The 26586-nt window shown below is 42.7% G+C and overlaps 2 protein-coding genes across 9 annotated transcripts in view; one reads left to right on the plus strand and one right to left on the minus strand.

Moving 5' to 3' along the window:
• The window catches only part of TRAPPC12 (trafficking protein particle complex subunit 12), a 53532-nt gene extending 43900 nt beyond the window's left edge, over positions 1–9632 (plus strand). Inside the window, exons 9-12 of one of the 4 annotated variants that reach the window (XM_082307222.1) lie at positions 1163–1261; positions 6821–6921; positions 7724–7811; positions 9198–9632. In XM_082307222.1, coding sequence (XP_082163348.1) covers positions 1163–1261; positions 6821–6921; positions 7724–7811; positions 9198–9440 — 531 coding nt within the window. In that variant the 3' untranslated portion in view covers positions 9441–9632. Of the gene's footprint in view, positions 1–1162; positions 1262–6499; positions 6922–7723; positions 7812–9197 lie in introns of those variants that run through there. The other 3 variants (XR_014227715.1, XM_082307223.1, XM_082307224.1) reach the window with 3 other exon arrangements.
• Positions 9633–12284: 2652 nt separating this feature from the next.
• On the minus strand, positions 12285–26549 carry ADI1 (acireductone dioxygenase 1). 5 transcript variants are annotated; one of them, XR_014227716.1, is made up of 6 exons: positions 24066–24220; positions 23521–23640; positions 21812–21991; positions 17899–20076; positions 17170–17326; positions 12285–12583 (listed from the first exon to the last, which is right to left on the minus strand). XR_014227716.1 is itself a non-coding variant. In XM_082307229.1 (4 exons), exons 1-4 carry the CDS (start codon positions 24183–24185, stop codon positions 19954–19956), a joined length of 543 nt encoding a protein of 180 aa, XP_082163355.1. In that variant the 5' UTR covers positions 24186–24220; the 3' UTR covers positions 17049–19953. The 5 variants fall into 5 exon arrangements, 3 of the variants coding, with proteins under 3 accessions (XP_082163355.1, XP_082163356.1, XP_082163354.1); XR_014227717.1 differs by having other exon boundaries at positions 17170–20076; XM_082307229.1 differs by lacking the exon at positions 12285–12583 and having other exon boundaries at positions 17049–20076.
• Positions 26550–26586: the final 37 nt, after the last annotated feature.

Below are 26586 nucleotides of genomic sequence, written 5' to 3' on the forward strand. Positions count from 1 at the left end.
TTAAGCTGAAGGCAGGACTGTCAGGAATCACCAAATTAGTACAGCACAGAGAGTCTTCTGTCTTTGCGTATGCCTGGCTTTTATAAGCAAATGCAGGCTTTCTCTGCCTCTGCTGTGGATTGCTCCAAGGAGCTATAGCTGAGGCTAGCGCAGCCCTCTGCCCCGTGAACGCGCTTCCAGTCAGCGTAGAGCACATGCAGATTTTCTCATGTGTGCCTGCCAGAGACCATGTAGCCGTGCTCAAAGTCATTTACTGCCTAGATCATTGAATTACTGTGGTTTAACCATGAAACTGCTGGACTGCAGTAACCAGTCACATGGACATTTCTTTCCTGTAGGAAATGGGACCGTGCCTTTGTTTAATTCTCTGTCACTGGTCATGGTCTGGAGGGTACGGTTGCACTGCATCTTGAGCATCTTGAGCAGGCGAGTCTCGGAGCTGCCACTTGCCAGCACGGTCTTTGTGCAGGCGGGGGGGGACACACGACACTTGCAAAGCTTCCTGGAGTTCAGAACCAGCCCACCCCTCACTTAGTTTTAGCCCAGATCAGTTTTCTATTTAGATTACCTGCTCATTTTCTTTTACACGGTATGGTAGAAGGGAACAAGGGTTTGGGTGGCGGGATAGAAAAGTTCTTGTTTCCCTTGGCAGTAGTGATAGTTTGTCATCTGAAAATGTGCATGAATTCCAGCTTCTGACACATTATATTTTTCACAAGTTAAGAGCATGTGCAGAAGCAGTTCCCAAACTTTCGGAACATGGTTTTTTAAACCATGTAAATTATACATATATTTGAAACATGAGACACTTCTCAAGTATGTATACTGCAGTCACACAGAAGGCTTTTGACTTTCATCCTAAATCGTAATCTAAGCTGAAGAGTGAATGTTCAGATTTTTTGTTCTTGGCATTTAGCTACAAACAGAATATGATCCAGTTGAGAAAAAAAAAGGGGGGGGGGAAGATCCCCTATGTATGCAGTTCCAGTATAACTGAAAAAAGACCAGTATAGTCAACTACTAGTGCCTACAGTGATAAGTAGAAATTCTGACAAGTTGCAATTACTTTAATTCTGTTTGAATATGTCTTTAAAAAGAAGGTGACATAAAGGCTGAAGAATGCTGAGCTTAAATATCTGGTTGTGTGCTTTTCACCCCTTAGGACTATGTGCTTGCTGTAGATGCGTATCACACTGTCATCAAATATTACCCACAGCAAGAGCCTCAGCTGTTGAGTGGAATTGGAAGGATTTTCCTTCAGGTATGCATTTTATTCTAAAATCTGTTAGGTAATATTGCTGTTGACAGCTATATATGAATAATTGTTGCATTTAAAACTATAGCTATTTTTATAGGGCATGTGTAGAGGCAGTGGTCAAAACAAAAAAAACTTCTAGCACGTGATATTAGATAAAGTTAGGAAATACAAAGCACCTGTAATACTAAAAGTACATGCATGTATATTAGCGAACAAAGAACATGCTATAGAAAATTATGCTAATAATTTAATCAAAGAGCAACATTTTGCTTTCCCTAAAACTAATTGTAAAGCTCCTATTGACTTCAGTGAGCCAGAATTTCACTAAAAAACTCATTTCTCACTGCCTCAAACTGCATGCAGCTCCCAGTCACACTGTATAACTGCCATCTTCATCTAGAAAAAATTTGAGAGTTTCTTCTTTTGTCCAGGTTATATGCCTGAGAAGAGAGGGGAGGGCACATGAAAAGAAAAAACAGGTCTGCACAAGTATAATAAATTTCCATGTAGCTATGTACTTACCATAATATGTAAAAAAAGATGTAAGTATGGTAGTACTTTTTTGTTCATCAGAAAATGATGCATCTAAATAATTAGTATCTGATTGTTTTAAATTTTAGTATCTCACAGGTTCTTTGCAGTTTGTTCATATTTCTGGTACTGGTATTTCAAACGTTTCCTTTTTTATCGACTTCCTTTTATTATTTATTATAAATCTAATTTTGAGTTGTCGAGTATTTACAAACAATCTTATTTGTGGCATTCATGTTATGGAATTATATTGAAATGGAATTATTTACTCTTGATAGATAATTAAAATATTAATATTGTTTGCTTGAAATCATAGAATGTCATTCAAACTCAGTTGTGGATTCTCAGTTCTCAGCAGGAACATGCTTTCACAGTGTGGTAGACATGTTTGTCTTTAAAAGTCTCTAAAGTGGCTCTCCATCACTATAGAGCAATTTTATGATATTGGCTGTGTGCATTAATTATTACCTAAATAGGCAACCTGGTAATTATGCATATTAAAGAATGGTACTGTAAATATACATAATACTATTGGAAATACAAGTTATTCATAGTTCTGGTCTTTCTGGGACGACGGGTACGTTACTGGTACCGCCTTGCTGACAAGAGCGTCTGCCTTAGTGTCACACTCTCCAGTCTGTTAGTAGCTGGGTTTGCTATAGAAAGATTTTCGCTCTCAGGAGGAAGGCATCTCCTAACTTTGGAAAGAATTACATCCACCCGATTTCAAAAGTTTCCAGGCTCTGTACACAGTCATTTGAAGTCATGGACCTCCACGATGTTGGCTGTGAAACAGGCCTTTAGTATTTACTGGTTTTACTGTCAGAACTGGACATAGCAAAAGGGAGTATGAGGAGCCCTTCATATTTTTATGCGATGCTATATAGTGGTTAATAAAAAGCATCACGTCTAAATTCAGATGTTTTCCTTTCTTCTAGCACCTTAAGGAGATAAATTTTTATTGTTTGGCACGTCTTTTTTTTTTTGTGACAAAATCTTCAGCTCTGTCCGGAGGGTACTGTTGAGATAGATGCAAGATTTTGATGTATTACGAGAAATAATCAGTGTGCAGGTGAACAAAACCAAGTTAAAATCACAGACAGAGAAATGTGTTGCAGGGCTGGGCACTATCATTTTGGTAAGACCCCTGTGCGGTATGTGTGCACTGTTGACGAGGCACTCTGTGAAAAAAATAAACCTCTTGCAGGTAAAATGGGAAAGCAGTTTTCTTGTATTCAAATGTCACAGCTTCTCAAAACCAGGTAGTGATTCCAGACTGAGAATCACACATATGAAACAAAGCAATAATGTAGAATGAAGTGTAAGTTCAGGAGTTAAATAGAAAAAGAAAGTAACCTTTTTCAACATATAAAACCTTACTTGGTGTGTGATTTTTTTTCTTAATTAAATTGAGCTTACTAGTTTATGACACCATGTCTTCTTTATCTCCACATGTAGTGGGGCATAAAGAGGCCTAGATCTGATGTACGGCCTTTAGCTGTTGCCTTAACATAAGTGGGAAATGAGGATGAGAGAAATGGAGAATGCAGGAAAAGACAGAAGCTATTGCAGAGAAATTTTCGGAAGCACTGTAATTCTGTCAGCAATCACCTGACCTGTACAACAGAAATTCACATGAAATGGGGAAACAGTGAATAAATTTTAGTCTCTAGGATATTATTGTGTGTTGTTAATAGACTCTGCTTGCCGTCTGACCTATCCAAAATTGCCATTTAAATAACTACATTAAAGAATTTAGAAAGTGGAAAGCTGCCTGACCTTACCCTCTGCAATAGATTGATGCAAAACAGAGTTAAAAGCAATAAATAAATCCTAGGAGTACTTAAGAAAAATAATCTTGGTTTCCAGACAAACAACAAACTTAAGCACGTAGTATATTGGAGGCTCCTTGTTAGAGGATATGATTATTTGAAGGTTAACAGAGGAATTTTCATTTTTATTTGAAGTGCTAATAATTATTAGATACTGAAGTCATGTTTTTCTGAACTAAGCTAAATAAAATTAAGTGATGAAGACCACTTTAAATATTTAAACATTTTAATGACTAATTAAAACTAATTATTTCTTTTAAATGTTCTGCCAAAAAAAAAAAAAGTAAACTGTTTCCCCTCAGTGGGAAAAATGAGAACGAAAAGTTTGGCATGTTTGCTGAGTAGATACAAGAGGCTGCTAAGAAATGAGAACTCTTCATGATCACAAATAAGATGTGATTAATCTCAAAGCATATTAGATTTGGACTCATCAAGCTCCCAGTGGAGCAGACAGGTAGTTTGCTTTAGAAATGGATTATTCTTGTGGTTAGGGGCTTCCTTCTAATTTCCAGGCTAAAAATATTCAAGGATGTATTCATTTGCACTTGGGCCAGCATTATCCTTAGTTAAAAGTAACTATTTTCTTGTGGTTTACATCTTTATGGAAAGAAATAGCATCTTTTGTCATTATAACTGAATGTATAAGTTTTTAGAATGAATAATGTTTTTTTGTTTGAGTCCAGTTACATAACATCTGGGAGAAATGCATCTGTTTAATTAGCTAGAGTATTAATGGGTATTCCATAAATGCTTTGGTAGATGGGCAGTTGCATCTTTGAGTGCAACTGGGTCATCCCCTAAATGTAAAGAATAATTTATTTATGTTGTCAAGGGTGAGATCTTGTGGTTAGAGATAAAGCAGTACCAGTCATATGACTGATGTTAGTAGGGCTTTGGATACTGGCACTATGATACTCCCATAAGCAAATTGGGAAGAAATCTAGATGAAGCCTTAAAATGGATGTTTGCTGTGTCTGAAAAGTGTACTGGGAAGGTCATTCACTGGAAGATCTTTTCCACAAGGATCCCTTTGGGGTTTGCACTTCTTTTATTTTTCAGTTAGGTGCTTGTATGATGAAATTAGAAACGTGCTTGTAAAATGTACCAAGCTGGGAGTGGTACAGACACTATGAAGGGCAGGATCAGAATGCAAAATAATCTTGACAAGTTGAGAAACTGAAATGTTAAATTGGCTGTGATTCAAACAGCAAAGGGAAAATACTATCAAAGACTGGCAGCAATACACAAATACAAAATGGGAAACAACTCACAAGATACTGTTCTGCAGAAAGGAATTAGGCTAAGGGTAAGCAAACTACACATGGGTAAACAAATCAGGCTTCCAAATACTGTGGCATAAAAGTAAACTTCATATTCACATGTGGAACATAAAGTAATTCTGCCATTCTCACTGCTGGTGAGGGATCGGTTGGAGATCAGCGAGCACTCAGGGAGGATTTGAAGTAACAGAAGAGAGTTCAGAGGAGAGCAACAAGAATGATCAGAGAATCCAGAAAGCATTATCTATGAGAAAGGGGTGAACACTGATTTACTTGAAAATCGATTCTCATTCTAGAAGAAGAAACATAGGAGAAAGTGCAATAAAATTTTTCAAGTATGTAAAAAGGCTGTTAAAAAAGAGGAGTTGTACTGTTCTCCCTGACCACTATGGATAGGACAAAGAGTTGGGGTAAAAAGTGCAGCAAGATAGACTTAGAGTGTATTTTGTAATACCAAGGGAATGTAAGAATTCTGGAATAAGTTTCCTAGGGAGGCTGTGTCATATTCACCATCTGAGAGCTTTAAGGAGACTTCAACACGTTTGTCACAAACATTTTTGGTAACATTGGTCCTCTTCTTGAAGAAAAAGGTGATCTCTTGAGGGCCCCCTGAAGCTCCCCACCTGAGGGCTGCCTGGTTGCCATGGCTTTATGCTCCTGCACTAGTTTGGTTTCCCTCCCTTTGCTAGATTTATTTTACCCAATAGTAAGTTTTCTTCTCCTTCCATCTGTCCAGCCCAAAATTAGACACTATATTGTGAAACCTTACCAAAAGTAAGAGTCTGTGCTTCTATGAAACATGCATTGCTAATTTATTTACCAAATGAACCTTTTTCAAAGATTTTTTTTTTCATCTCAGATAGCAATATATGTGACATACCCTTAAGTGAAATACCCCTTCCTTTCTAGGAATCCCCTTCCCCATCCCATAAAATCTGTTCCTCTTCCTGTCAGCTTTGAAATCCCTCATTCCTTCAGCCTGCACAATCCACTTACCACTATTTTTCAGTCTGCAAATGGACTGTCTCCCCGATACCCTCAGTGACCCATTGCATTGGGGCTGTTTTCTGACATGTTTTGGTTTGATGCACTGAAGTTGTCCTGTGGTCCCTGGACCCTGGGTTAACAACATGCAGGTCCTAGGCTAGCTACCAGGCTATTGTATTCCAGTTCTCCTGCATAGGCGGGGTAAAAAGTTTTTCCTTATATCTAATCTGAGACAGAATCATAGAATCATAGAATCGCTTAGGTTGGAAAAGACCTTTAAGATCATCGAGTCCAACTGTTAACCTAGCAGTGCCAAGCCCACCACTAAACCATGTCCCTAAGCACCACGTCTGCTTATCTTTTAAATACCTCCAGGGATGGAGACTCAACCACTTCCCTGGGCAGCCTGTGCCAATGCCTGACTGCCCTTTTGGTGAAGAAGTTTTTCGTAATATCCAACCTAAACCTCCCCTGGCGCAGCTTGAGGCTGTTTCCTCTTGTCCTGGTCAATCCTACTGACAGCTTCTGCCCGTGGGCAGCGTCTGTCTTCACTTTCCGCAGAGTCACACCCAGTCTCACTGGAAGTAATTCTGACCTTTTCTCATTTTCAGCTAATTTTACAAACTCCGGAGTCAGTTACAACAAAAGAGCCAAATGAGGAGGTGGACCACCCCTGCCGTACAGTCCATGAATGCTCCACAACCCACAGCTGAGAAACACTGCCTTAGATAAAACTGCGCATTTCTTTTCGTGGTCTTAACATGGCTCTTCAAATACCTTGTTTGATAACAGACGTTACCCAGTCAGCTTGGTACCAAACAATTAGATAATGGACTTTGATATGTTTTCATGTTCTTATCCTTTGTAAAAGATACAATCAGGCTGGATCTCTTTTCTTATTGTGGTAACTTTCTTGTGATTTTACTGTCTAGATAGGAGACATAAAAACTGCAGAAAAATATTTTCAAGACGTTGAGAAAGTGACTCACAAATTGGATGGACTACAGAGCCAAATTATGGTTTTAATGAACAGGTAAGTAATTTAATAGCTAAATGAAACTTTAAAATAGAGTTTTGCAAAGTATGCATTGTGAGCATTAAACTACCCTTGAGACAATCCCATTCTCTTTCTCTCTTTTATGTAAATACATCTGTCATAAGTGAGACTGAATGGCATATAGACCCAGGAGATCTGTATTACTCGGTACAGTCATGTTATCCTGGATTGAAATTGTGATCCTTCAGTTGATTTTACAAAGCTTTTTCTCATTCTTCCAGGCATTGCATATTTTCACTCTGCTTTTTCAATATACATTTGCATAAATAACTCTTAGGAGCGGAGAAGCTATTTTGGGCCCTTATCCTACAATCAGATCTGCTAGTAAAGTTACCGCCTGGTAGTTTCAAAGAACGCTGGAATACATTGTAGTAAATCGAGCTGCGTGATGGGGGGCTCAGTTTGTAACGGTTAGCACATGGGCTTAATATATTTAGAAAATACTATTCAAAAGTGCTCTGAAAATTATATAGCATGGCTAATTTCATGAAGGGAAGTAATTCCAGGAAGAGAGTATCTGCATTTAAATTAATAAAAACACAGTGAAGACTGTCGCTTTGGTAGGCAGAATATATAGTAGCCAAATGATCCAAGTTGTCATTCCATTTGTCTGTAAATCAGTGTCTCCTTGCTGGTTGTAATTACACCGTGAAGAGCAAATGTCAGAAACTCTCACATCTATAATAGGAAGAATAAAAAATGGTGTCCATTCCTTTTAAAATATATTATCACCTTGGGTTTTTAAGGGGAACTCATTCGTATGTCACTTACCTTCTAGAGCATTTCTCCACCTTGGTCAGAATAATTTTGCAGAAGCTCATCGATTTTTCACAGAAATTTTAAGGATCGACTCATCAAATGCTGTGGTAAATCTCCAAATTGCTACATTTATAATGAACACCTAAATTATTCTCGTAATGCCTCATGCGTGGATTTAATTAGTACCCAGAGTATGCTCAGAGCTTTATAGAAAAATTGGATGTGGCATGTGTGCCAAAGGGTTTTTAGTATACATAAGGATAAGATACAAAATGGGATGGGAAACGAAGAGCCAGTCTATAGGAAGGGCATAAATACTTAGGCATGCATGTAGACATTCCAAGACATTCAGTTTTATGGGATCTTCGCAAAAGCACTTGTTTTTTGCACTCGCTGTTTTTAGTGTAGACATGCATGTCAGAAAAAGAAATGGCAGCTGCCAACGTGTATAAGATTAACTTGATTTCACACAACATTGAAGGGATATTGTAATTTTAAACATGACACTTCTAACACGTTGCAGAGCCTTGGATTCCCATCGCAAGAGGAGACCAAAGAAGAGCTGTTTATTTACTTTAGGGTTTTGTACATTTGGCAGCTTTCAGGGCATGGTCACGTAAGAGTGTTCCTAAGAGCTGAGGCAGCTTGCCCCCCCAGCCTGATCCAAAGCTATTTAAAGACTGAGGGGACTGAGTTTAAGCAGCACATGAATTGCATCATTTTGCAGGCTGTAAAACAGTATGTATTATATATCGCACGAGATCAGTAAGGTTTCCTGAAGGGAGAGAAAAAGAATTTTTTAAAAAAGCCTGTGTTCTTCCTTTATCTGCAGCTTTCAGAAAGTGTAGAAGTTTGTGCTGCTAAACTTGTTATATGACTTTGTACTGTTGGAATCTTTTGGTAACTCATAAAAACGATTTTGTGTGGAAAAGCAAATAGAACCTGACTTGATCATTTATGATGTATTTAGACTGCCCTATCTGCTGAAGGTACTTGAAGTCAGTTGTAGGTGCCTTTGTGATAAGATCATTTCTTCCTGTTGCTTATGTGGATCTTCTATATGTGAGCCAGAGAGGAAAACACTTCTGAAGATATAGCGAAGTCATTAAAAAAACCTCTATGAAAATGACAGCATGCGGAGGCTCATGTAGTTTCTGAAATCTGTTTCAGTTGACTTTCAAAATTAACTGACTAATGTCCTATACTATTTATATTTCGGTTTAGAGTTTCAGCTCTTAGCAGTCAGCAGGTCCTGCTGGCACAGGATAAATCTTGAGAATAACAAGAAGAAAAGGATTGGATTGTATGATTGATAATACATTTTAGTTACTTGCGCAAACAGACACACATAAAATAGTAATGCTTAGCACATAGTAAATCTGCTGTAACCCCAGATGCTAGACTTTTTTTTTTTTCCTCTCTCATCACTTGTAAATACATACATATACACGTGCACCCGCTGATTTATTTATTTACAATATATTTTTCTCTAGGCTAATAACAATGCTGCTGTTTGTCTTCTTTATCTGGGAAAACTGAAGGATTCCCTCCGGCAATTGGAAGGAATGGTTCAGCAGGACCCTAAACACTATCTACATGAGAGTGTTCTCTTCAACTTGACAACTATGTATGAACTGGAGTCATCTCGCAGTATGCAGAAGAAGCAGGCACTTTTAGAGGCTGTAGCTATCAAAGAGGGCGATAGCTTTAATACTCAGTGTCTCAAGTTAGGATAGATCATTGCCAACTAATCTTTTCCAGCAAGGCTGACTTTTTAAATTGTATATACTCTTGCAAATGTGTAAATGTGAAATAAAATCTATTAAATTATGAATATTCAGTGGCATTACTACAGAATCTGTTGTCTCTAACAATCCTATAATTGTGAAGACTTTGTGCCAGCTTCATCCCTACAAGTCTTATTACTGTTTAGTTATTCTTCATTACAGTGTACTATATGTATACAATCAATTACTCAGATTCTTTTTATAAAAACTGAATTTGACCTTATATTGTCTTGGTGATTGTTATAGTTTTTCAGTAATTAGTGAGCAAATCACATGAGCCAATTTCATCAGCTAAGAGTTATTGCCAGAGTATCAGTATGTGTACTATCGAAATGAAATTCTGAATGCGCTTCTCTTCACTTGCTTCTACTGTGTGTGTCTCGTTTTGCGCCCATCAAACCACTGAGTATTACACCTTTCTAGGTCCACTGCTCTCACCAGAGGTTGCTTGATAACCACTGCACAGAATCACAGCACGGCTGAGGTTGGGAGGGACCGCTGGAGGTCATCTGGTCCAGCCCGCCAGTCAGCAGGGCCAGCTAAAGCAGGTTGCCCAGGACCACGTCCAGACAGCATGTGAAGGAGTCGTACAGTCCCCCGCAGTATGAGGGACTACATCATCTGAATGATACTAAATGGCCTCCCTGTACTTTCTTGGGTTTGTGATACCATTAAATCGTTCAGATCAAAGCATTTGGATTCTGGAAAGCTGTGGGTGGGAGTGGAGGATTTCCCTATTCCCAAACTAACGCTTGCTTCAATATTTTTTTCTTCTCTCCCGCTCTCTGGCCAACATCTCTACTTGGATGTCACCAGCAGATGCCACAAGGTTGTTCTAGGAACTGCTTAACTTGTGCATGTGTATTTATTTTAGCTCTTACTGTACTACAGCTGTCTTCCTCATATGCCTACTCTAGAGCCTGTGGATTCCTCTTGGTACGGACAGCCCTAGCTGCTCCCCTCTGACATTCTGCTGCGTAGAGAAGGGAGCCCTGCCAGTTAGGAAACCCAACCCATTTCAGCTCAGTTCCTCTCCTTTCCCATTACCAAGTGAGAACACCGTGCAGAAAGTATTTTCCAGGGAAAAGGATGGAGAGGCTGAGGCAGAGGTATCTAGGGGCTAGGCCACACAGAGCGGAGGCAGATGGGGTGATGCAGAGCAGGACACAAGGCAGTTGTCATTGATGCGACAGTATCAGCATACAGTGATTTTCACATCCCGTGGAACACAGATTTTTGGAATCACGTTACCACTGTGGCATCAGTGTAGTTCACATCTCTGCCCACATTTCCCCCTTCGTCTGCATTGCAAAGATTCAATCCAAATACTCCCATTCCTTGTACATGAATACAATATATACATCTTTTATTGGTTTTTTTGTTGTTGTTGTTGTTTTGAGATTTAGTGTTTAGCAGTTGGAATAGCTTCTTGTCATAAATCACTGCCATGGGACAGTTCTGTAACTGTATTTGTTACACTTTTTTATACCACATCCATCAATTAATTCTGTCTTTAAATACCCCCACCTGTATTTTTAAGTAACTACTAACTCATTTTTATGCTTGTCCAACTGGAGATACTGTACAGGGGTCAAACAGTTGTCCTCAGGAATCAGGTTGTTTGAAAACTGCTGCAAGCTGGACATGCAAAAAAAATGAGGATGCCTAAAAATCACCAGTCACCTCAAAAGATATGTTTTACAGGTCATACTTGTACACTGAAACAATAGCTAGTTATGTACCAAACAACTGAAAAAAATTAAATCCATATTTCTGTTTCTGGCTTGGCCTCTAGGTTCCACAGCTGGATCTGAATTAAACTTGGGCAGCACCTGGGTAGACTTGTCCTAAGGTACCACTACTAAACTAAAAAACTGAAAGATTCAGCACCACCTGCTTCAGTTGGCTTTAAACACCGTTTACGTACCTTTAGTGAGTATTAAAATACAGTGAAATAAAAGTAGTTGCTTTTGCACTACTCTTTATGAGGTTTTACATTTGTTTTAAATATTGCTATGATTTTAGACAAGGTTTAACAGGAATTGGACAAATTCTCAGTTTATGTTGTCATAACCGAGTTGAAATCAGTGTAGTTTTCAGTTTGTCACAACTATTAATCTGACCCAATATGTTACTCACTGTACTCATTCTAAGTAATTTTAGTAGTACGTTTTCTCCAGCATAGGTCACTTTTCTTGGGCGTGAGGTTCCTTAGGAGATAGAAAGAAATCCTGCTATGTAACCACCATTGTTCTCTAAGAGCATTGAACAATTTACCAGGACATGCAGTGACAGGACAAGGGACAATGGTTTTAAACTGAAAGAGGGTAGATTTAGACTGGGCATAAGGAAGAAATTATTACGATGAGGGAACAGGTTGCCCAGAGAAGTTGTGGATGCCCCATGACTGGAAGTGTTCAAGGCCAGGTTGGATGGAGCTTTGAGCAACCTGGTCTAGTGGAAGGCGTCCCCGCCCATGGCAGGGGGGTTGGACTAGACGCTCTTCAAAGGTTCCTTCCAACCCAAACCATCTGTGATTCTGTTATTCCAGTTAAAAAATGTTACAGCGATATGTAAATTATACCCTATAACAGGGATTCCCATGCATTTAGCTGAAGGTCAGGTGTCACGTTATATTGTTATAATATAGTCTGCGCTTTCAGGAAGCTCGATTGGCCTCTTCCAATCCTAAGTAAAGGTACCATGATCCACCATCATCCAGCATGCTGAAGCCACTTGGCTCTTTACAATCTCTGCGGTAAAATGCTTCCTTTTTTGATTCAGTAGTGCCTTATACTCACTGCACGTGTAAATGGCAGCCTGTGTTCTGATCGGCAGAGAATAAAAATTTATGATCCCAGTCAGAGTCAAATAACCATTAAAAAAGAAACACTCTGAAAACATAATCCCCTGTTCCCCAAGTTTCTCTAAATTCTAATTCATATGTATTACTACACAGGTCTCACTTGAGTATGTTTGCTGTGTTCTTATTAGTAGAAGCTTTTACTTGGATAAAAACGCCAGTAGAGAAGACTTGGACTGGATGACCTCTAAGCGCAGTCAGCCATTAAACAAGTGACATCCTGGTAGACCTGCAGAATAATTAAAATTTAAATGTAAAGGCATATTATCACTGCTGGATGTATGCAAATTGTTTATAAAATGCAAGAAAGAGTGTCAATGTCACTTTATGGTTTGGATTTAAGATATATACAAGTTAAGTGTTTGAATTTCCTATATTCAACCGGTTACACATGTGAATGCTGTATATGGTGTTAAAATATTAAAGCTAAGGACAAAATTTGTCCTCAAAACATTAATTACACCAGGCAATCCTGTTAAATTCAATGAATTCAGCTGAATTTAATGAGGGTTCCTGGTGTAAATGAGGGCAGAGCTCAGTTCTAAAACACAGCATGCATGTGTCATCTGGCTAAGTGAGAAAAAGCTGCGGAAAGTGTAGCCTGAACGAGCTGATTGTTGTATTCAAGTCTTAAAGCTTAATGTGCCTTAACAGAAGTTTTGCATTTAAATTTCCTCTTTTATTAAAAGAGGAGCAAAGAAGCTGTATTTCAGACAGTCAGATAATTACATTATGCACAGAGACCCTGATCCTCAAAAGGACTTAAGCATCTATCTGCCATTCGAGTACCTAACTGCAGTTCAGGTGATAATGGCATCCCCTAACCAGCTGGTCATTTACGTTTTCCTGGCACCTCCGTTTTTGGACTGGACCCGTTAAATGTTCCCCAAAAGGCATGTGCAGACGTGCCTGAGACTCCACAATGGACTTCAGCCAGTCTACTGGAAAGGACGATGGTTCCTCCACCTGCCCCAGCCTTCATGTCAGCAAGAGCGCTCGTGCAGCCATGCGCAAGCTGGATGAGCTCACTGACCCAGTGGAAAAACTCACCAAGCCAGCAAACACCCTCTTCAGATTCATCTTCATCCTGAGACTTTCAACACAAGGATATGCTGGGAAAAACCACCCCGCCTGGGGAGGCTGCCAAGTTTTCTGCACTACTGTGGTCTAAGAAGTGGTAGACAGATGACCCTTTTCTGAAACCTCTGCTGCAGGTGTCTTGCAAATCAAATCGGAGAGGGGAGTAAGCGAGGTACAGTCTGCATGCATAGCTGAGTTATGTCTGTCTTATTTGTGTATCAGCTGATGCGCTTAATGAAGCGCATGTATTGTAGCCATCCAAAAGAAGACTGCAAGGTGTGTGGTACCCCCATCTCCAGTCGTATTTAGCTGTAGTGAGAAGCATACATTCCCTCTCCGCCTCAACTTGCAATCAAGAGATGTGTGAAAACAGGACTGAAGCATCAAATATAGATTTACATTTATTCCAAATAGGTAGAACCACAGCAGCCAGAGTCAACTTCTCTGAGGTTGCTCAGGTAGCAACTCAGATTGCTGCCGTCCTGAACAAAGGCCGAGGAAACTAAAGGTGTCAGAACAAGGTGGATTTTATCCATTAGCTCATACCTACAATACGAGCTCAAAGGAAGATGCCATACACCCTTTCCACCGTGCTTTATACCCACTTAATAAAACATCGGGTCAAATATTTTACCAGTGAGGTACTTCACATTGTAGGAACCTGCACGGAGTTTTTTAGCATAGGAACAGCAGCGCAGTAGCGCTGAATGCAAACAAGCTCCAGCACTAACTTTCAGGCTATGACAGTGGAAAGCTGCTGTCCTGCTTAGTTCTTCTAGTCAGCTTGGGAATTACAAATTTAGAGATTCTCATCTTCAAGGGGTGTGTGAGGTGGTCCCAATCCTGGAGTTAGGGAGGAACAGAAGGGTGGGGAGGAGGACCCAGGTGCCGCCATATCCAAGCTGTTGTGGATCAACACCTGACCCAGCTTTGGGCAGTCATTTGCAGATGCTTATTATGTATGAATCTCATTAAAATTAATCCATCTGAAAGCCAGCAACAATGGCTTGTAATTTGCCCACAAAGAGGGAAAAAATGGGATGTTACTTGCTTGAGGCAGGGAAGGAAGGAGGGAGAAGGTTCCTTACTGGCTTTGAAAAACTGTCAAAACTGTCAGCGCTAAACTGAAAATACTGAAGTAAAAAGCTGCAGAATAGAACTACTAGAGCTGTTTATAAAAAAAAAAAAAATCCACTATTCGCAGCGCAGGGTGTGAGCAAGCACTTCAGAAGCTGGCACGCGCTCCAGCGGCAGGCAGCAGGATTGAGCCCCAGCCCGGGGCTGCGGTAGCAGCCTGTGCATAACCCGGTCACCGCTTTGCGTCCCCTTGCTACAGCATCACCCAGAACAGCTTCCCTCTGTCCCACCAACAGTGGGGCAGCTTTAAGTTGCCTGAATAATTTGGAAAAATAAATAAGCTTGAGGGTGGACCCAAATCAAATTCTCCAGGCTCAAACGCCTGTGATCACAGGGGAAACCACAGCCTTGAGCTCAGCTCGGCTGCTCAGGGCCATGTCTGCGAACAAAGGCAATCCCAGCGCACCACAGAGGCACGGAGCATACCCAGCCCAATTTCCTACCAGTCAATGATGTGGCTCACTGACGGGCACGACAGGTATGAATCGGTACCCTGAGAAGCACCATAGAAGGCAATGAAACGGAGGGGCACTTTTTAAAATTAGTGCAAGTATCCCGGAGAGAACTGCAGTGGGGGAAGCCAGCACTGAAAGAGATCCACAGCCCTTTCACTGCTGAATCTTTCCCCAAGCATTTTGGTTTTTGAAATTTTGCTTCTTGTCTTATCTGGGTATTTATAAAATTAATAAAAAATGAGAGCTAGTGACTCAGTCGCATGAAAAACAGGTTTTTCAAATTGTGGGTATAGCAGAGTACATTTTTGCAAACACACAAAATGTTTTGGGAATCAAGGTGTAAAGTCACAACGAGTGCAGCAAATCAGATCAAATCTAGATCATTGAGCCAGGAATATTTAAATCGTAACACTAATTCATCCCCCAATTAGTTGATATGTTTATTTGGCTTTGGGAAATAGAGGACAACTGGCAGTAACCCTGTTTTTGTGAGACGGAAGGGAACTTGAGAATTTTTATCATTTTCCCAGGGAAGACTCCCAAACAGATGATGTAATTTTCGAGCATAGCACAGGTCAGGGCCACAGCCTCTGCCTGGCCAAATATCTAAATCCATGATTTGGCTACTAGGGATATTCTTCAAAGCAGTGCTCAGCTGCACCACAGTCTATGTGCAGTGGCGTCTGCTGGCTGATATTAAATGATTGCCTTTGTCAGGAAACCATCCCTTCTCCTAAGTTTCTAGTTCAAGCTAAATCCCGGAGTCAGAAACCAGGCAGGAGAGTGCCCGTTCTGCCAGCAGGACCTGATGCTCTGAGTGCAGGAAGATTTTATACTTGCCAAGTTCAGCCACCAGGCCAGGCAGCTACCGGCTCTGCCGGGAAGCAGCACAGCCCCTGCTCTCGGCAGCCCAGGGCAGACGCCCCTCACCCTCAGCATTTCCCTTCACCCATTTGTAAGCAGCCATTAGGGCCTGGTGTGGATGTTACCAGTTAACTACTGACTGGCTGTGAAATGTCTTTGCATTACGATATCCAGCCAAAGACAGTTGCCCCAGGATGCATAACAAGGAAGGGCAGCATCACAGATTTTGCAGCCATCTGGTTGCCCACCTAATTTATTAAAAAGCCCACCGACCATTCACAGCTTTCTTATAGTTTACTTGCAGAAAACAAGGCCGCTGCTCTCTCAAGCTGGTCATGAGAAATTGAGCTATATGCCCCTTGGGAAAAGTTTGGATTAAAGTGGAAAATAATACATAGGTACCAAAACAGCTATCTTCAAACCCCTCAATTCAGTACCATTTCTCCTACCTTTTTTTTTTTTAAACTCTAATCCTGGAGGAGTTGAAATATTCCCCTTGCCTAAGTTAATGCTGCCAACGTGATGTTGCTGGAACCACTTACATAAATTTTCATACTACATCAATGCACTGAGATTTTCCACTAGCTGCAGTAAAACAGACTCATGTTTTTGGACCAAAAATCGATTTCGCTTTGCACTTTTAGATACGTGGTATGTGGAAAAAAAAGGAAGAAAAAAAAAAACAAACACAAAAAATCACCATGAAAATAAACGGCATTTTTCATCTGAAGGAACAGTATGTTCTCCCTCCCTCCCTCCTCTCCACTCTCTGGAGTGTTTTCTATTAATATTAACATTTTTTCTGCCCAGCTGTTTCCTCCCAGTGTAATCTCCTATGTAATCTCTTCACAGGTGTAGAATCTTTATACCAGCCCCAAATTGCTTTTTTCCTGGCTGACAAAAAACACTTTCAGAGAGCAAAGCTTTCACCCTTTCAAAGACACCTATAGCACTAAAGGGCATGGACTCAAAAGCATTGACAGTGAGACCCCCACAGCCCCCGCCACCTCTCAGCGGCAGAATGCATTGTGCTATGAAAATGATGAACGATCATCAGCAGTGTGATCGTGTGTTATTCTTGACAGCCAGGAGATGGGAGCTGTACCGGGTGTATATATTCCTCCAGAGAGGCAACAAAACAAGGTGGTTCAGTCCCGCTTCCCAGGTCACATCCTACATCAGTGAGCTGTTGAAAGCAATCGCTGTGGGCAGCCGCTTTACTGTCCATCCCTCATCACTGCCTCCAAACTGCAAATCTCTCCCGAGGAGAGTGCCTTACCTGCTCTCTCTTCCCAGTTGCTCCCCCAGTCTGTTATGGGATGGCTGTGCAGTAAACGGGGTTAATGAGAGCCCGCGCTGCTGCCTCCGCTGCTACTGTTGCAGACAGATCAAAACAGAGAGGCCCATAGGAGGAATGAAGAGTCTCATGCTGACTTCTGTTAAGAAAACAAAAGCACGAAGATGAATTAGATTGGATACCAGGGACTGATAGCAGCACCAGGAGAAACCAGTCATTTTACTTTACATTTGGAAACACCACTTTCTGTGGCATATAAGTCAAAGAAATAAAACTTGCCGCAGGCAGTAACTGTCATTTATTCCTGCAGCTGTACTTTAAAAAAATCCCCAAAGTTTACGCTGGGACCAGGATGCTCCAGTGTGCTGCGCGAGAGGACAGGCGAGTGCTGCTTCTGGGCAAGCGGCAGACAAACCCCTGAGCTGGCGAGGCACCTGACACGGCACAGCACCGCATCCACGCAAGCCTCCCCGACGATGTGTGTCTGACTATAGTTAAACTCTGCCGTTGCTAGTCGCACTGATTTTTCAGCCAGGCTTGGGAACCACTGCACAAGAGCCAGCAGAGGCCGGACGGAGCGCTGTCTGGGCTTGTGTTTTGCAAGCGTGGGTTGTGCCCGCACCTCCTGCCACAAACCCAGCCTCCACTGGCGCCTCATCCAGCTTCCAACCCAAGACCCCAAGGCAGGAAATACATGCCTTTTTTACTCACCTCTTCCAACTTTTGAGATAAAAGTTCGTGCAGTTTCACTTCAAAATTGCAAATTTGTTTCAGAAACACTTTTGAAGAAATAAAGCATCTAGAAATGGTTAAAATGCTGCTACTAAATGAGGAAAACATTGCTGCCTGCTGAAGAAGGGCTGTGTTGCACACCCGTAAGGAAGCAGAGTGGGAAAGGTCAATTATCTACCATCTACTACCTTAGGAAAATTCACATAAGCCCAAGTTTTGTCTTCTTTCTACAGTCATGTTTATTCGGGAAACTGCAAGACAGGACTGTGCATTGCATCTAGCTGAAATCGGCACACAAGCTGCAACCGATGCAGAGCCCATACTCCCCTCAGCCATTACGAGTTGGAGCAAGCAGTACATCTGCCCAGCTGACATAATTCATCACTGTAAAGAGCAAATTCATACCAAAACGCTCCAGTGCCCACTGCTGAGGAGCTGCACAGCCTGTGTAACCACAAGGCATTTACTGAAAACTGGATCAGCGTGTCTAAGCCTACTCTTCTCCATCTCACGGCTAAAGAAACTGAGGCACACAGCTAATGACTTGTCCCGCGTTACAGAACAAGTCAGTAGCAGCACAAGGAATAAAAGCTGATTAACAACGGCAGTAACACTGTTGTTCAATGTGTCCTTAATGTCAGCACAAGGAGAAAAAAAAAAATACCCAAGTCAAAGTAATTTTATTAATAACTCACAAGAGCAAATTGCTACATTTTACTGAGAGAAAACCACAGCTTTATGTACCAGGGCAGAACTTGGGAAGCTGCACACTAAAATGCCGATTATGCAAATTTATCTTATGAGCATTTTTAGACAAGAATGAAGCAGGGTTTATTTTCTTTAATTAAAAATAGAATCCTATGTAGTTCATTAGCATGGAATCAGAGCAGAATGAATATTAATGTAGCCCACCTCTCCCAATTCTACCTGCCAGAAATATCAAGGAAAAAAAGGTTAGAAAATGGATTCCTGAGCAACTGTAAATGCAACTAGCTAATGTCACTGCAAGGCTGCTGGCATCTTTGAAAGGTTACAGAGATCAGGAAAACCTTTTTGACCGGAAAAAGGTAAATGATACTGCCACCTTCAAAAAGGGGAGAAAGAGGATCTGGGGAACTACAGGCTGGTCAGCCTCACTTCAGTCCCCGGGAAAATTACAGAATAAGCCGTTACGGAAGCCATTGCAGGCACGTGAAATACCAGGTGACAGGGAACAACCAGTCAGTGCCAATTTACCAAGGGCACATTCTGCCTGACCATCCTGACTGCCATCTAGGAGGCATCCACTGGCTCTGTGGCGGAGGGGAAGCAGCGGATGTCATTCACCTTGACCACGGCAAGGCTTTCAACAGCGTGTCCCACAGTAGCCTTGTAGCCAGACAGCGGATATGAACTGCAAGGTGGGCGAAGAACTTATGGACCATCGGGCTCAAAACAGTCAGTGGTTCAAGTCCAACTGTCAGGTGGTTACATGTGACATTCCTCAGTAGTCAAAACTAGGGCAAAATGTGTTGAACAACTTCCTTAACAACCTGGGGTGCAGAGAGCCCAGCTAAAGACACTGCTTTGTCTAGCCTGGAGAAGAGAAGGCTGAGAGGAGACCTAACTACACTTTGCCACTACAGAAGGGACCGTGGAGAAGACAGAGCCGGATTCTTCTCAGGCACTCAATGAAAGGGCAAAAGACGACAATCGCAAGCTGCAAGCAGGGAGTTGGCCATGAAGAACAAATGCTTGCCCACAAGAGCAGCTAAGTGCTAGAACGGATGCCCAGACAGGCTGTGGAACCTCCACTACCAGAGGTTTCCAAACCTCAAGGCCTTGAGCAACTTGGTCTAGCTTTGAAGTTGGGCTGGTACTTCACAGGGGGTTGGACTAGATGACCTCCAAATGACCTTTTAACCCAAATTTTTCTACAATTCTGTGATTCTAAATGTATAAGTAAATAGAAGAAGCCTAATCAGTGAAAAGCTACCAGTCACATTTATTCTGACAGCGCTTCAGGCTGTTCCCCCTGTCAGGTCTCGGACACCATTACTGTGCTTCTTCAGCCAAAAACTTCATATACTGTTTCCGAGCAGGAAAATCATCAGCCGGCCTGTTGTATGCTGTCCAGACGGGTTCTCCAACAAATAGTCTCATTGCCTTCACGTAATTCTGTCAAAGAACAAGAAGTCACAAGTAATTTAAGAGCTTCTTCCCATGGGATCTTAACTCTGAAGTTAGCGGTTTCGTTTGCACTTCTGCAGCAATTTTTGAAACCATTTCAAGATGGACTGAAAGCTTCACGTGTTCCAGAAAACTGTACCACTACGCTGCTGTTCCTGCTCCCAGCTACTGCAGTGGGAGATTTTGCACCTATGCAGTGATATATTGTGTCACAACCAGCGCCACCAAGTCGGGGCAGAGACAGTGCTTCTCCCTGTTTCAAAGAAACCAAAAAAATCCTGTCTTATGCAAATAATTTTGCACTGGATCCACAATACTGAGCAATACAGCATCTAAATCCTACTTGCTTAGTTAAACAACAGCAGTCAGAATACCCAAGATGGCTACACAATGACTCAGGAATACCAGAGGCTTCAAAGTGACAGCCATAAAAGCTGAATGGGGAGTACATAAACTAGCCAAAAAATAATGCTATGGGAAATGAAAAGTCTCCAGATTCCAAAAGGAAAAGGAACAGCCCCTGCCACCAGCTAACCAAAAGTATGCCAGGTGCGAGGTACAGCTGTGGCAACAGAAAATGGGATTTTACATCCCGCAGAAGCGCTCCAACCAGAGTTATGGGGAACTCTCCTGTCCCACCCACTGTACTACAGGTTTAGACCCTATCATCTATTTTGTAAAGACTGCTAAGAGCTTATCTTGCACCCAGGTGCCCAGCAACATCAAGAATAAAGTTAGGTACCTAAAGAACTTAGCTGCAAAATGCAACGTTCTAGAAGCGCCTAAAGAATTTACTTTGAAGATGGCACTTCTGGACTGAAGTTCCTGAAGTGGACAAACATTTAAGACTTCTTGCAGATTCAACCCATAACCCCTGACGTTTTGTCTATGTAAAGAAAAAGCCTTAAACTAGCAATTATAGCTGATTCACTGTGGATCTCAAAATGCAGACACAAAAAGTCAGGTTTTTCACCAAAGCAGCATATCCCTTTTTTACACGTACGATAACTGCTATCTGGACAGCTGATTCAAAATTATACCATTCTCATGATTACATCAGAGATGGGATTTTTGCCACCCAGGAGACAGCACACATTTCCCCATTTTCCAGGGGTAATGCTGAGATTACAAACATATTTATAAAAGCCCACAAGGGAAGGCGGGCAGAGGACTACGTGTGCCAATCTCACAATCCCATTGCCAAAAATACACTCCAAAAGCGGGGTAACTCCTGTGAAGCCAGCATCCAGTCTAGCACACGCTAGCTGCAAGTAGTGGCTCTGGACCCTTAAATCCTTCTTTCCCTGAATGTGAATTTAGAACTTATGAAAAATGCCACTGCTGGACACAGACATGCTCTGTCTATTCCCACAAAGATACACAGTGAGGCAACTCGGAAGGATCCATCTACACCATCTCCGCCTCAACCAACAGCAGGGGCAACTGTGCCGCAGGGCTTGGCTCTCAGGCTGCTGTCACATAAGATATGCTAAGGATATCACGTGGCAATGACTTGCAGTTACAGCTGACGAGAGGAAGCTGGATTTGTGACCTGGAGATGAAAGGTTCAGATGCTGTGAATTATTTAGTATTTTTCATAGTCCTACTTCATATTTAATATGTTTTGCTAATGAACTGCAAGTCTCAGGGCATGTAGTTACTAATGTGATATATACTTGCATGGATTTGTCATCGAAATTTACAGTAATCTGTAACAACATACGTTCTCATCCAGTGTAAATCGGTGATATATGCCGGCAGGGAGGGTTATCATGTCTCCTTTTTCCATGGAAATCCGGATCCATTTGTCATCCTTGTCGCGAACATCAAAATAGCCAGATCCATCTAAGATGTAGCGAATTTCATCGTCTAGGTGTAAATGTTCTTCATAAAATGTTTTTATCTAGGAACAGCAAGTATCTCTTAAAACTACTGAACACAGAAAAACTGCAAAGGAATCTGGTAGAAACATGGGGCAAAGCAGACAAAGGCTTTCAAAGGGTAACTGTGCAGTGATTTAACTAACAAATGAGACTAACATGGTTAAAATGGCCAATCCAGCCAGCCAGACCCTGTCTCAGGACACTTCGAAGCAGGCTGCTACATTTCCTTTGGAAGACAGGAATTTCTCTGACAAGAAACAGCAGCTATAGCTGCACATAACCAGCCTCTGAATAACAGTAATGCCTACACCCATTTGAGAAGGGTGGGTAAAGCTTCCCACTGCAGGACTTGGTCCTCGCAGTTGTTCTGTTTGATCATTTTGTGCCTTTTTTTTCCTGACATGCAAAAATAAAACAGAGCTACAGATTATCCCCCTTCTTTTACACTGGTGTAGGGTTGAATTAGCCGTACAAGCTACTACACCTCCACGTGAAAATGCAGTTATTACCACACAGCGAGCCCCAGCTCCAGGCTCTCTCCTCCCGGGCAGCAGCAGCAACATTCTCATCTTTTTCCAGAATGGTAAATTCTTTGTACTTTTCACAGCACAGAACAAAACATGCTATAAAGGTTCAGTTAACAGAGACCTGAGTGGGTGAGTGCACAGAGAGCAGTGCAATGCCAGGCACTATCATCTGCTCAGGCCCGGATGCTGCGTAGCCACACTCCTGCAGGTGTCCCTGAGCCAGCACTGATCCAGCACAGCAAGATGAGCAGAAGTCCACATGCCCTGTCAATAACGGCCTGTCTTTGTGTCAGGCAGAGCCCATCCAGGCAACCTGAGTTACTACCTAATTCACCTTCTCACCAATTTGAAACCAGTATAACACAATGGGCTTAAAACAAACTGGTAAATGGAAATCTAATGAACACATGAAAGTGCCACTGCGTTGCTGCCCTCAGGTCAGAGCAGCATACCAGCACCCGGAGGCTGGGAGGAGAAAGCTCCTTCTAGGAGGCTCATCTGAGAGCCTGGCACCATTTGCATTCAGTTGTCATGAAACAGCCAAGATACCAACTTCCCAAGGTAAAAAAATCGTCTTGTACGGGGAATGTGTCCCTTTGATTCCACAAGGTTAACATTCACTTTGAAAAGATGTAATTTGCAAGCAGCAAGGATGTTCCAGCCTTCAAGGCTCATGCCCAGCTGGCAACTGCCTGCCTTCATCCCGGGGAGGCTCTCCGAAGACAGGTCAGCATCGGCCGGGCTCTGCTGGTAGGAATCTTAGTTTTGAAATGACACAGTGATGGAAACTATCCTTAAAACCTCTGAAGGCAACCTACAGAAGCAAAAGGCCTCTGCTATTTCTAAAATAATACCAAAACTGCTTTTTTAACGTTAAGGACTTCAGTACATAATGTATTTTACACATGGAAATCTCATCTTTGTGCCCCTGCTCAGGGTGTGCAGGTGTTGAGAAGCTGGCTGCACACTCTAGCGGTGGACTTCAGCATGCAGATCCTCATTCAAAGCAAAGATTCGCATACCTTTTCCTCATAATTTGGAAGCTTGTCTTTATGTATGGTTATTATATCCATCCAAGAATAATTTTCTGCTCTCCGAATCTCCTTCAGACACGGATCAGTCTCATAGTTATCAGCATCCAACTAAAAATTAGTCAGGGAAAAATAAAATAAATGTATTCAGACACAATTGCTTAAGACGCAATTCGGGACACTATCGTGGAAAAGCCCGAGCTGTGGGGAGTGTCGGTGGAGGGGCGGGCGGCTCCAGGGGTAGCCAAGGTGGCTGCCACAGGTAGACAAGGCAGCCGGCCTCGCCAGATCGACCCGCGGCCCGCCCACCCCGCGCAGACACCGCCCGGGGCCCCTCCTGCCGCCTCCCCCTTCCCGGCCCCGCCAGCGCCGCCAGGCGCGGCGGGCGAGCGCCGCCCCGGGCCTGCTGCCCCCGCAGGCCTCTCCCCGTCCCGGCGGTGTCGCGGCAGGCCTGCCCGCCGCCGCCTCCCGGCCCCTCGAGGCCGCTGTCGGTGCCGGGCCCCGCGGCAGCGCCCGTTCCCCCCACACACACTGACTTTGCGGTAGGCGACGCCGAGGCGGCGCAGCTGCTCCAGGCTGACGGCGCGGTTGGGCCGCAGGCGGTGGGGCGCCCGCTGGTCCTCCTGGGACTCGTCCATGTACCAGGCCTCCACCATCCCGCCGCCGCCGGGCGCTGCGCTGGGCCGGGCTGGGCGGGAGCGGCCCGCCCCGGCGGGGCTGGAGGGGCCGGGGCAGGGAGCGGGAGCGGCCCCGCAGAGCCGGCCTATGGGGAGAGCCTGAACCGGGCGCCATTTGCAACTCAAAACACGCCGAGCAGGGTGCGCTGCGCGGCGGAGGCCGCCGGTATTTGAGCTTTAGGCTCAGCGGCGCAGGGGGCGAGAGCGCTCCCTGAAGGCGACCTGGCGGGCCGGGGGCCTCCCACCCGCACAAGCCCTCTCGGGTGCTGCTTACAGCGCGCCTCCCGCCTAACTGCAGCAGCAACTGCGTCTACGGCTGGTCTGCCCTGGCAGAAATGCTGACTGAATTTACCGGTAAGTCTCAGCCTCAGACCTGCGTTGCAACCCCGCAATACGGAGAAATAAAAAGTAAATTAGGAAAGGAAAAAAAAGGAAAGTGAGACGTGCTGTCTAAGACGTACTGTCCAGAAAGCTTGCGTTGCCTCCAACCATGGAGATACCCGCATCCTGCGCGACCTGCCTGGGGTGACCTGCTGGAGCGGGGGCGGGCACGACGCACTCCAGCCGTCCCCTACAGCCGCCACGGTTCTGTGATTCTACGTGGTTCTATGATCCTGTACTGTAAATAAATCAAGAGCTGGCTTAACACAGTATAAGAATGGAGAAACAACTGAAAAAGAAATAATCATTCCTTAAACATTTTTCTTCCTAAGAAGAGTTTCATACTCACCAAAATGTCTTAACCGCTATTTCTCGGATCCTTAGAAATGTTACCAGATCCTTTCAATGTGTAAGTGCTACTGGTTATCGATTCTGGATAAAATTTAATTGCAAGTCCCATAACATTACAGGTAAACTGGTCTAACGCTGGTATTGTCCACATTTTTAGAAGCACATACAAACCCAGCCAGAAGTTCAATGCCATCCACTGAATGTCATGGCTGCTGAATGCCAATACCCTCCTGCAATTTCAGCTCCCTGAAAAGAAGGACTTGAATGGCCAACATCCTCTGTGGGTCCTCGAGCCCCTGTTAAGTCCTGTTCAGAAGTATTATTTGATTTCCATCCTTTAATCAGCCTTAATCTTGTAACTTTCCTCTCAGATTTCTTTTGTCCTGAATTTCCAGCTTAAGAATAATAAACATTGGTATCAAATTAACATAAAACTCTTTTTCCTATTAGATTTCCTACTATAATCTACCTATTAGATTCAGGCAGTCAAGTTGCTTAAAATCAGTATACACTGATGTTATGATTTACCCACCATTATCCACACTTTTTTCCAAAGCTGCTGCTTCAAAAAATACAGATTCCCATACAGTAAACAGGATCTACAATGTTTAACAGGAGATGTACGACAGGGAGATTATTAGATGCCACCTCTTCAGTACGTTGTTTGTCACACTGTTCTGCCTCAACTAGAGACCTGATCAGGGATGATAGCGTGTTTTCCTTCAAGCCAAACTTCTAAAATAAACAAGCAGATGGATAATTGTGTGCATATATACAAAAAAGCAGAAGGGAAAAATCTAATCAGTGCACTACCTTACCCCTAGATGAGCTTTACTGTGCTGTTTTGGATGAGAGAAAACAAATGAAAAACCTCCCTCATCTATTAACCACTAGCTAGCCAGCTTCCTCATTCTATCACAATTCATGCGACTCTAAATACATAAGCGCTCAGACTTTGCCTCAGAAAAGATACCATAATGCATGGGAACTACTAAGAAATCAAGTTTCAGCAGCTCTACCATTCTGTATAGCAATTACAAATACAAAAAAATTTCAGTGACTTCTAGCTTAAGCCCTGCTATTCAATGGTATGAAGGTACCTTACAAAGCACTTGACAAAGATAACACACCAAACCTGTTTGCTCTTCCCATATAGATGCATAGAAAATAAAACTATGTTGATTACTGGTAATTACTCTCTAATTCAAGTGCACATTAGCCATTCCATTAATCTCATCATTGACTGGAAAAATGAAGTCAAACACTTGACATCCGGAAGATCTGGAGAAGCTGATCATCTTCTAGTTCCATTTCAGATAAAATGGCCAATTATTACCTTTGGGACAACACTGAAGAGGAACTAACAATGCTAATGAGAACCAGTATGCATTAAAAATTACTTAATGGAAACACAAAGCCAGAAACAAAGAGCTTGGACATTAAGCAGCTAGAGAGGAGAACACTAAAAATTCATTGTTCAAGTTTTCTTGTGACCTAGCTTTTGAGTTTGTTCAGCTACCTTGCAAAGTAACATTATAGAGAAATGTACAGATGCTGTAACTGATGATACTGTGAGGCACAGGTGAGCGTTACAAGCCCATCTATAGAGCCGTTATGGCTAGTACCAGAGTGCCAAAGCATATTCATG

Source organism: Platalea leucorodia (assembly GCF_965183815.1).
Source record: "Platalea leucorodia genome assembly, chromosome: 3".
Classification (NCBI taxonomy): domain Eukaryota; kingdom Metazoa; phylum Chordata; class Aves; order Pelecaniformes; family Threskiornithidae; genus Platalea; species Platalea leucorodia.